General features: G+C 40.0%; 1 protein-coding gene across 1 annotated transcript in view; it reads left to right on the forward strand.

Moving 5' to 3' along the window:
- The first annotated feature begins 9,180 nt into the window (after positions 1-9,180).
- SELE (selectin E) overlaps positions 9,181-11,465 on the forward strand; it is a 5,891-nt gene continuing 3,606 nt past the window's right edge. The window contains exons 1-4 of the mRNA XM_009320716.1: positions 9,181-9,217; positions 9,657-10,043; positions 10,838-10,945; positions 11,076-11,261. Coding sequence (XP_009318991.1) covers positions 9,181-9,217; positions 9,657-10,043; positions 10,838-10,945; positions 11,076-11,261 — 718 coding nt within the window. The remainder of the gene's footprint in view (positions 9,218-9,656; positions 10,044-10,837; positions 10,946-11,075; positions 11,262-11,465) is intronic.

Here is an 11,465-nt window from a genome sequence, read left to right on the forward strand (position 1 = left end):
ATTATAAAAGTAATCTTTGCTGATTATGACTTCTGTGGTTTAAATAACCAGACTCTGCTACTGATTGCAATCATGCGTAACTACAAAAGATGAGTAAATGCCTATTGATAAATGAGAGGAAAAACCCCAACTAACATGCACCGGGAAGGATAAATATAGAATCACAGAATCAATCATTTAGGTTGGAAAAGACCCTTAAAATCGAGTCCAACTGTAAACCTAATACTACCAAGTCCACCACTAAACCATGTCCCTAAGCGCCATGTCTGCCTGTCTTTTAAATACCCCCAGGGATGGTGACTCAACCACTTCCCTGGGCAGCCTGTTCCAATGCTTGACAACCCTTTTGGTGAAGAGTTATCAATGGGGTGGGGGGATACATCTTTTGCCTTTGAGAAAAATGACTTTGTGGATTGCTTTTTAGGCTCCAATATGAAAGTGCAGCAATTTCAGGGTAGGTGACAGACTCACCCTTCCTGATCAGTCAAGAAATCTAGAAGTGGCGTAACAGCAAAATCTTCACTGGAAAGTTAAAGTATTGTTTTCAGGCCTAGGAAATAAGGAAAGTCCTAATGATCTTGACAACAGTTAACTGGAACTTTAAAAAGCCTTGTGGTGCTGTTTTTTGTCCAGGAAACGATAAAATTGAGCAATTTAATGTCATTGCTTTCAATGTTAGTGATGAATTTCTTTGTTCTTGAAACAACTACTATACGTATCAGTTGAAGTACCCTCCACTAATGATCTTATGTTAAGCATGCCTGTCCTAAAAAGCAATTACTTATCCAACTGATAGAAATAAACTTCTTTCTTGGAATAATTCATGGACGTTATAGTTGTGGCAAACTTGTGGTGGAGTGGTTAGAATGTGCTGCAGATAATAATACTTGGAGAGTTTATTTACCACTTGTTTCCCAGTAAAAAAATTAAGGACTAAAATATCTGTACTGGCCTTCTCTGAAGCTTTCTTAGCAGACATTTCTTCCTAGAGCAGTACAGCTCCTGGGGTGGGCAGTTAGGGCTGAAAACTTATGGAGAAACCTGGGAAATTACAATATTGAAGTTATAAACTGCTGTATTTAATGATTAAAAAAAGTTGTTGTTCAACATTGCTTTAGCTATGGACTCAAACACATTAAATACTGTGTCCATTGGTGCATAAAAATTGTTTACCTGAAACTGACTTAAGCACTGAAAAGAACACACCTGAAGCTTGGAGTTCATAAACTAATGGTGAGATGTATTAGTAAGGAAGTGAAGCTACTGCCCTCTTCATCCTTTTTGTAGTCTATCCCTCATAATACTGCAAATGGAGAATGGAAGGTCATGTCAGCACTCCAGCGCTACTGGTAGTTCACAGGCTATCGGATAAGTCAAAACAGTGTTTTCTGGGAGCAGAGCTAGGCAGAAGCTATGCAAAGAATTTGCAAAACAAAAAACATTTCTCATGATCACTACTTTTACAGAACCAACCACCTACTTAATCTCCTAATCCTGAAACTTCCTGTCACTCCTCTCATTTGCCAAAAGCTGTAACTGTTCTCTTCCTCAGAGCCAGCATCCCCATCAGTGTCACATCTGGGACATCTCACCTGCTGAGCGTATGGGACTATGGAACAGACCTGGGCAGTAAAATCAAGAGTGCTCGGTCTATGCATGAGTTATATAGTTATTCTTTCTTACATGTGCGTGAAGGGTGGCAAGGTTCCAAGAGCTTCTCTGCCATAATTTCCAACGCTAGAATTAGAAATAATAAAATTCTGCATGGGGTCAGTTCCACCTGCAACTGCAGGCAACCAAGTACTTGATGTTAAGACCAGCCCTGCTTTTATCTTAACTCAAGGTATGAGTTGTTTCCTTGGCTCCTTTGTCCTGTTTCATGTTTCAATGCACTGAATCACACCTTGCCAGTGCAAGCAATCCTTGGCCTCAGGTTAGATTCTTGAATGTGTATTTTTGCCTGTTTGGAGGAAATTGAACAGTATGAGTCACATCAGAGAGTTCCCGAAATGAGAAGTGGAGATAAGATTTTCTGGCTCCTGGGGTTTCACTCCAGACAGAGTGGAGACTGTCTTAGGCAGCCTGAGAAATTCCAGCTTCTTTGTAGCAGTTGTATTGCCTACCTTATTCACACTTAATGAGACACAGAGGCTGAGGGATGAGTATGTTTTGGGAAATTATCTTTTCTTCCCATCTAGACCTCAGGGAAAACTTGTGCCTTAGACCTTTTGTCTCTGAATTTTTAAAGAATTAGTGTTTCAAGCTCCTCTCCAAACAGGAAACACCTTCACTACTGGCACCAGAACTCCTTTTCCCCTCAAGGCTGTCTAAAGCTCTTACTCTTCCTCTTCTACTGAGTGTTACTGTGGGTGAAGCTGGATTTTTTTTCATGACTTCAAAATTTCAAGTAGTTTTACAGCTCTTTGCCATGGGTTAAGTGTCTGTTATACAAACTATTTTGACATAAATACTTATGAAGTGTTTTAATTTAGGAATAACAAGTATAGCTTCTAGAAGAGAGATGGAGCTGGGTTACTCAGAGGTACTTAATTCTCTATTTTTGTCTGTTGACATAAAAGCATCATTAAAATGTTTAAAAAGGAAGACTTAGAAATATGTAAATGCAGATGTAATCTTATAATGTAGGTAAAGAACTGTTCTTTAAAAAAGACGTGGAAAATGAATCTCGGTCTCTTTCTATATGTGCATATGTACATGTATATATTCTGGTTTCCTGAGATCCCACCATATCCTGAATTTATCTTATTTTTGTGATTTCAGCAAGTTCAACAGAGAATTTTAGATAATCTAAAATCATTTCCCATTGCATCCCATTTTCATAAGCTATTGATAAAGATATTGACAAATGTTTCTCAAACCAAGACTTAAAAATCTCCAACAGAAGGCTAGACTCTACGAAACTCCTGTTTTAGCATTTCATGGTCGTCTTATTTAGAAAAATTTCCTTTAAAACTTTGTCGCTACAAACCAATCCAACTGCTACTTGTTATGCACCAAGTGAACATAAAGAATTGTTCATCACATGCCTCCTAAGTACTCTAAAATACCTTTTACATTTTAAAGGTTGAATAGATTTCTTTCCTCTATCATCCTTTTCTACAGTGGGGTGGGAATAAAACAGTTAAATGCCTTGGGTGTTTCCACATAGGCCATATTTTCTGAACATGTGTTACTTGAACTGTGATCTGTGGCAAACTGGTAGTTCCTAAGATTAGATCACTTATAATCTCCTTACAAGTCAGACAAACATTCATATTTTGTTTGCTTCCCTGAAAACATATGAGGGTGTTCGTAAGAAATAAAATTAGTAAATCTTGTTCTTTTTGTTTTTGTTTGAAAATAGTGCACAGTGTCAAGATTGTATGAGATGGTCCTAGCTTCTTTTCCAAAAAAGAATAAAAACTTGATCTAGTTCTAAATAATCAACTGTGTTGCTTAGGATTTGATTTTATTGTGTCTGCCTGTATCTTTCTAAAATTGCAGTACTTAAGATCAGGTGCAATACACCATAAGGGATTTGGCAATGGCAGATTGGATGAAATAATTGCAAATTTCGTCTTAAATAAAACATTCCTGTTAATACATATCAGAACATAATTTCCTATTTTTAAAAATGACAACAAATCATTAACCCATATTGAATTTGTGATCTACTATAACCCCTAGTTCCTTTTCTACAACGCTCCTGCCTAGCCATCAGTTTCCCAGTTTTTCTATGTTGTTTTGGGTTTTTCTTTAGATTAAGACCACTGTGCTTGTTTCTATTGATTCCCCTCCCCCTCCCCCTCATTTTTTGGGTCATGTCTCTAATTTATCAGAATCTGAGTTCTACATTGGTCCTTTGGAACCCTTGCACTTCCTCAAAGCTTGGTGTCATCTGCAAATTTTCTAAGCGTTTTAGTTGATATTTTGCCATCCAACTTAAATTAGCTCAAGTTAGTTCAGGATAAGCCCTTGCAGGACTCATTTGTATAGTCCTCTCAGACTGACAGTGATCTTTGAAAAACTGCCCTTCGAGTAGTGGTTACATCTCTTGCATGCTCATTTTATGTGATTTCAGCTAAGCACTATTTCACTTGTTTCCTTATAAGAGTGTCTCATGGAACAGTATTAAAAGTCTTAATTATAGCAAACTATAGGACACTATTGTTTCTCTGTTACTCAGCCTTGAAGTACAAACTAGATTGACTTGCCAAGAATAAATCAATCATATCAATGTCAGCTGTTCTTGACAGCTTAGTAGCCTTCTGCTGATTTTTCAATTGTTTTCTTTAATATTTTTCCGATATGGTTCTACTATCTTTTCTAGGTGCTCGTGTGGAAGGCCTGGCTTCTAATTACCTTGATCTTCCTTTCCTAGATACAGAGATGCAATATTTGCTTTTTGTCAGCCCTGTTATACCTTTCCTTGTACTCTCAAATGTAATTACTGAGAGTTTGGAGATAATTTGGTTGGATCCTTAAACAGTAACTTGATTAGCTGTAACTAGCCTAAACAGTCTTCACTCCAGTCTTTCCATACTCTGACCTGTTCTCTTTTCCCAATGCATAACACTATTGCAGTGAGTATCTGTTAACTTTTCTCTGTATAGAAAGAAATGACATCTGACATGTCCTCTGTCAATTGCTGTCCTTCTTTAAATAGCAGACCTGGCTGCTTTTTGTTATTCTTACTCCTAATGCGTTTATATAGCCTTTTCTTACCTTTTATGTCCCATAGTGGGCTATCAAGTAAACCTTCTAACTGGAGAATTAATTGCTGTTAGATAATTCTTGTTAGGCACCTCTCTGTAAGGGAAAAAGAGGTGATCTAGGCTATTCCCATTCACTTGTGAAAAGCTGGGCTTTCACTTGTGCAAATGAAGGTCTGGAGCATATAGGAACAAGAAGTGTTCAGCATTTCTAAAAATTTGACTTGATTTAGATTTAGTGTTTCCCATTTTTCTGGCAGAAAGGAATTGGATTAATTTTAAGGAACTATGTCTGTGTTCATGTAGCACAAGAGGAGAGTGGACAACTGCACCCAGCTCAGTGCAGCACAAGAAACAAGGCTCTTATATTCTCAAATCAATTGGCAAAGGAAGAAAAAAAAAGTGCAAATGTGAAATAATGAGAAAAGAATAAATCAGTAACATGGAAACCAGCTAAGAGGCAGGCTGGATGGCATTTCTAGCTTGAATATCTCCAGTTCAACCTAAGTAACTGTATCAGAGGTATTTTTCCTGAAATACCTATGTAACTTAGGATCCAATATGAGCTTCAGCTCACAGGACTCCCAGTCTTCCTGAACAACAGGGTTGAAGTTTTTAAGTGTCTTTGACTTTTAATAATGAGATTTTAACCTCTCAGTTATATGCTTTTGAAAACGCTTTTCAGGCTTTCTTTTTTCTGAAAATTTTGCATTTATAGTCATCTTCCATTATATTAAAAGGAGATAAAAAGATAATCAGTGGATGGCAGAATTCCCTGGGAAAAGCCGAAAAGAGCCCCATGTCAGTGATGTATAAGGGAATACTGCCAAGAAAAAGAGGCAGTCTTTTTTTAGGCTGGAGTTTTTACAGGCATATTGCTTTTAGGCTTTGGTGTTTTGTTTTTTTTGTGTGGTTTTTTTATCTGCTGCAGACAAGAGGTCTCAGACAGCCCTTGTGAAGGAAGACTATTGTAAACCGTGAAACGTTCTCTTCCTTCCTCCAGAGATTCCACTGGCAAAGCGATTCTGATAAAAGTTTCTTCCACTCAACTTCAGAGCTTCTGCCACGAGAAGGATGAGCACTTACCAGTAGGAAGTTCATAAAACGACATGAAAAAGTGAATCTCCAGGAAAAGGTGTAAGATTTTCTGCCTTCTGGCTCCAGAGAGGATATAAACTGTTCTGGAGTTGTCGATAATTTTTCTGTGTATACAATTATAACAGCTGATCAATGTTTTAGGAAAAAAAAAAAGGCTGGCCTATCAAAACACATTATCATTAGTTTGTATTAGGACAATGTTTACAGAACCCCTGTGAAATTAGACCCCGCTGCATGATATACAGTACAGGTGCATTAAAAGTACCAGCCTCCATTAGGAGGGTTTACAATCTGAAGAACACGGACAGAGAAAGATTGGCAGGCAGGAAATGTTTTCATTCCCAATTTACAGATGAGCAGCTGAGGCTAAAGAAATAGCGGTCCTGATCTGATGCTACCTGGAAGTCTCTGGGAGTCTGGTTGTTCTGAGCAAGGCTGGCCCAGACCTGGGCTTGCAGAATGCATCTGTGGCATAGCCAAGAGCTAACCTCAATTTTCCAGAGTTTCTTGGTGGTTTATTTGTGATTCTAGCTTTGTTAGTTCACACCTGCTAGAAAGCGTTCCTCTCCTACAAATATTCAGTATGTTGTTTTTAATCTTCACTCTAGTCCGTAACTGACTCGGACATGCTTTCTAGGACTTTGTTGCAATTTCTGGTAAACTCTCATATTTTGATAGTAATTGAGGCTGTTTTAGAATGTACTCTATCCTCTTTTCTGTGATGGATTCCTTTGGGCAGAGATCTATTAAGGTATGGCTACTTGACAGATATTTTTTGTGGAAAAAATTGGGAATTGATACCAGCTGAGATCTTAGCTTGGGATCCAGGAGCCACTGATTTTTATTCTGTAAGAATAGGTGGAGGCTCCAAAATAAGAGCAACATGCACTGTATAAGCTATAACTATGCTTTACAGATATGAAGTGGGTGCTACCCTATGTCCTCCTATGGCTGACAGCCCTTGTTGAGTCCTTTTAATATCGAGCCTTGTTAACCCTCACCCATAATTGTGAATCTTTGTCTGGGATACCAATTTGGCAACTGGAGTGTCTGGTGGAGTCTCCATAGTAAGTGCCTGAGTGGACATGGAACAAGGGGTGGGGTGACATGGCTGATCAGGGCACAAGGGAATAATACCACTTTGTATTGACCAGGGTTGGGAGTGCTGGGGAATGTGGACTCTGTGACAAGCTTCTAGTGTTGTGCCTTTGCACAGGGTTGATGTCATAGCTTAACCCCAGCTGGCAACTAAGCACCACACAGCTGCTTGCTGCCTCCCCCCGGGTGGAATGGCGGAGAGAATTGGAAGGGTAAAAGTGAGAAAACTCGTGGGTTGAGATAAGGACAGTTTAACAGGTAAAGCAAAAGCCACGCACGCAAGCAAAGCAAAACAAGGAATTCATTCACTGCCTCCCATGGGCAGGCAGGTGTTCAGCCATCTCCAGGAAAGCAGGGCTCCGTCATGCATAATGGTTACTTGGGAAGACAAACGCCATCACTCTGAATGTCCCCGCCTTCCTTCTTCTTCCCCCAGCTTTATATGCTGAGCATGATGTTGCATGGTGTGGAATATCCCTTTGGTCTGTTGGGGTCAGCTGTCCCGGCTGTGTCCCCTTCCAACTTCTTGTGCACCCCCAGCCTACTCGTGGGTGGGGTGGTGTGAGAAGCAGAAAAGGCCTTGACTCTGTGTAAGTGCTGCTCAGCAATAACTAAAACATCCCTGTATTATCAACACTGTTTCCAGCACAAATCCAAAACATGGCCCCATACTAGCTACTATGAAGAAAATTAACTTTATCCCAGCCAAAACCAGCACAGCTGACAATCGAGCTAATATGTCTATTACTTGTGATGCCCATTCCCTACTTATAGCCCTCAACAGTACTTGTGAGACCTCCTGTAACAGAGGCAAGAGGGATACTTAAGTGAGAATATCCAAAACTACTGTTGCACACAGCGTGGCAAGTCACTCATCACTGAAGTGGCATACATGTGAAGGTGCGCATGAGGATCAAGGAGCATAGTGTAGTGGTGCAGCCGGAAGACTATTGTGCAAGGAGTCAGTGATCCTCATGCTTACTGCCTTCTCATATGCACAGGTGCACTCTGAATAGGCTGTGACCCCTTACCAACCCACTATAGCAAAGTGTCCATGATTACTCAGGCGTGTGTCTCCATACCATGGACACCATGTGACTGCTCTCTGCGGTAGTATAATTAATCAGTGTATACACAATAAATGTACATGGGTTCAGTATGAGACAAGTGTATTGTCTTGTCCACGTGAAATATTACATGTACCTATTCAGGAATTGTAACTCTATTGAGGTAAGGATATTGGAGCACATTGTCCAAGGGACTCTTCAAAGCTAAGTCCACATTCCAAGCTTGACTGCTACGAGTGACTGATGAACCTGTGTTGTGAGCAAGACTCTAGAAAGAGTACTAGCAATCCTGGGGCTGGCAAACCTTGCCACAAATGAGAAGTCTGCACAGCGTGCTGTGATCCACAAGAAAGGGCTTGTCCAATGCTGCAGTTTTTATCTTCTACTCAAACTTACTTAACCAGCTTTGAGCGTTGGTGCCTTTCTTACTGAGATACCAAAAGAAATGGCACCTCCTTGGTGCAAAACATTATGCTAGGTGAAAAGTTGGAATCTGCTTATTCATGCAACTAACTTAAACTAACCATCTTGCTCCTTCCCGATATCCTGGAATTGTGTGTTTCTGTCAGTAAAACTATGTAATGCAGTACTTGGCAGTTTGTCAGCACAGGGTTGATCTGGCAAGGGGAAGCATCAGGCTTAATGTGTGGGAGGGCCAGATCCTGGGATTTTCCAAGAAATTTTTTTCCACACGGAATTTCCCGTCTCGTGGAGGACAGGCCGGTTGAGAGAATAAAAGGCCGTAGTAAAGGCAGGGGATTACACAGTCCAGACACTTGGAGCTGAACTTAATCTTCAAGTCCGTATTCAGCAACTTAGCAACAGAAAGCACTCACTGGAAGTATCGCAGAGGACTTTTGCCACCTGGCCACCACAACTGCAATCTGTGAGTATAAATGGAGTGTGTTATTCTGTTTCATTGCTCAGCTAAAGAAAAACTGGACAAATGGAATTCTGTGTTGATGTTCTTTAAAAGCTGTTTAAATTTAAAAGCTATCTTGGTGTTAAGAACTGTTTTAAAATGAATAATTTCCTAAAAATGGAAATCTTTTAAGTCTTTAGAATAATCGTTAAAGTATGTAGAAAAGATTGCATAGTCAGTATTTCATACTGAATTGTAGAAAGTCAGTATTTGTTCTTTACAAATGTGTTCCTTTGATCTTTCATAGCTGTCTGCTTAAAAGATAAAGAGAACTTTCAGAAACATGATTTGCTTGTGGTTCCTATCTCTTCTTGCTTATGGTAAGTGTGTATGTCTCTGTGTAGAAAACTAGTTGGATGGTAATATTAGTGTGCCTGTTCTGTTTCAGTTCAGAATTAAACAGTTTTTGAACCTGACCTGATTAGCTTGAGGCTAGGTTCACACAGAAAAACCTCTAGCTGCAATGGCATGTTTCCTTGGTTGCCTGTCAAACATGTAATTGTCTCCTATAGTTTGCTATGAAGTCTGCAAAGCTTTGTGTCATTGGACATAGTTTCACAGGCTGAAGTCCCTGTACTTGATGCTGACATGCCTGTTTTGAAGCTTGCCAGTTCTTTGTTTATAAAATAATTGCCACTGCTTTTTATGCAGTTTCAGATATTGACAAGTCTGCAATATTTAAGAGCTTTATATATCTTCTTCTAGAGCGAGAGGAGGGAAAAAGTCAGATATCAACTTTTTGACATCTTTTCATTCTAGGACTTACAATACTGCAGGGGGTGAATTGTTGGACATACCATTATTCAGACACAAACATGACCTACAGGGAAGCAGAGCTGTGGTGCAAAAAGAGGTATACTAACATGGTTGCCATTCAGAATAAGGAGGAAATCAACTATCTCAATAACTTCTTACCCTTCAATCCGGGTTACTACTGGATTGGAATCAGAAAAATTAATGAGGTATGGACCTGGATTGGAACTAACAAAGAACTAACAGAAGAGGCAAAAAACTGGGCTTCAGGTGAGCCAAATGGCAAAGGGAACAACGAGGACTGCGTTGAAATCTACATCAAAAGAGGGAAGGATGATGGCAAATGGAATGATGAGCAGTGTGAGAAAAAGAAGGTCGCCTTATGCTACACAGGTATGGTATGATAAAGGCCATTCTAGTGTGCCCCTGTGAAGATGAGATGGCGGGTGGGATGAGTTTAACCTAATCTTACGTATTAACTACCTGACCCTGTAAGCACTTGTACACTTATCCTTACTTACAGGGCTGAGGTTGTTCTTGTTCTAAGAGCTGGATTGATCTCACTTACCTTTTAGCTCCCAGAATATTATACATCTTTTATGAACAAATTACCAGACCTTCTCCATAATCAGTGGAGAGAAACAGGCTCTTCCAGATGGTGACTTTCATCCCACTTTCAAGTGGGTGTCTCAGCTAGATAAGAATGGCCCTTTTGGAGGCATCTGTCATCTGACTATAGACCGCTGGATTAGATTAGACACTTTGTGTGGAGGTGGCTAAGGCTAGGTCAAAAAAAAAAAAAAAATCCAAGTCAAGTATCAGTCAAATTAGAGCTGTGGTGAGTTAATGAAGAATGTACCTGTTGAAGATTTCTACCGACCCCATAGTATGTTGTTAGTTTTGTATTTTAAATATTGCTAATATCTACCTGAGAACAAGTGGTCATGGAGTTTCCCACCAGTAGAATGCTTTCACTGTGGGCTAGTCTGTCAAAGGTGTTAATTTCTGAAATGCTTCTGTGAAATGACAGGGTAATCTTATGTACCAAACACCCTGCTTTTCCTTTGCTGTACAAAGTGCTTGTTCAGTGCCAGAAAGATAAACAAAGCACTAGCCAGGTTTCATTAGTGGCTATTGCTGATTCTTTTATAATTTGCTGTATTTTTTTCTTTTCTTTTTTCCCCCAGCTTCTTGCAACCCATCTCTCTGCAGTGGCCGTGGAGAATGCATAGAGACTATTAACAATCACACCTGCCATTGTAACCCTGGATTCTATGGGCCTGAATGCGAGTTTGGTAAGATTACTCCATCCTGCTTTTCAACCAGGGTGATGTTCATGCTAGCTAGTGTTCAGTTTGTCTGGCTTGTTGATTTAGCTGCTCAGCCACTGAGACTGACTGTGTACCTTCTTGTGTTTCTTTGAAGTTGAGAGTTGTGATCCACTAAAGAAACCTGATCATGGGAGCCTTAAGTGCAACCATCCATTGGAGAACTTCAGCTACAACTCATCCTGCACAGTTCAGTGTGAGGAAGGCTATGAACTGAGTGCACTGGAATCTGTATACTGTACCTCTTCTGGGGTCTGGTCTGGCCCCCTCGCAGCATGCAAAGGTGAGCTTCTCAAGCAGTGATAGATGAGCTTTCTACATTGTACATAGCTCTGTAAACTTCAGTGTTGCTCTGTTAGTAGGTGCAAATTGAGGTTCTGGCCCATTCCTTTGTAATTAATTACGTGGTGAAGGTGCTATTCTATTGCAGCACACAGGTGTCTCTGTTCCTGAAGAGATGAAATGGGCAGGATGAATGTTCTGGCCC

The sequence above is a fragment of the Pygoscelis adeliae genome, unplaced genomic scaffold (assembly GCF_000699105.1).
Source record: "Pygoscelis adeliae isolate BGI_AS28 unplaced genomic scaffold, ASM69910v1 Scaffold402, whole genome shotgun sequence".
Classification (NCBI taxonomy): Eukaryota; Metazoa; Chordata; class Aves; order Sphenisciformes; family Spheniscidae; genus Pygoscelis; species Pygoscelis adeliae.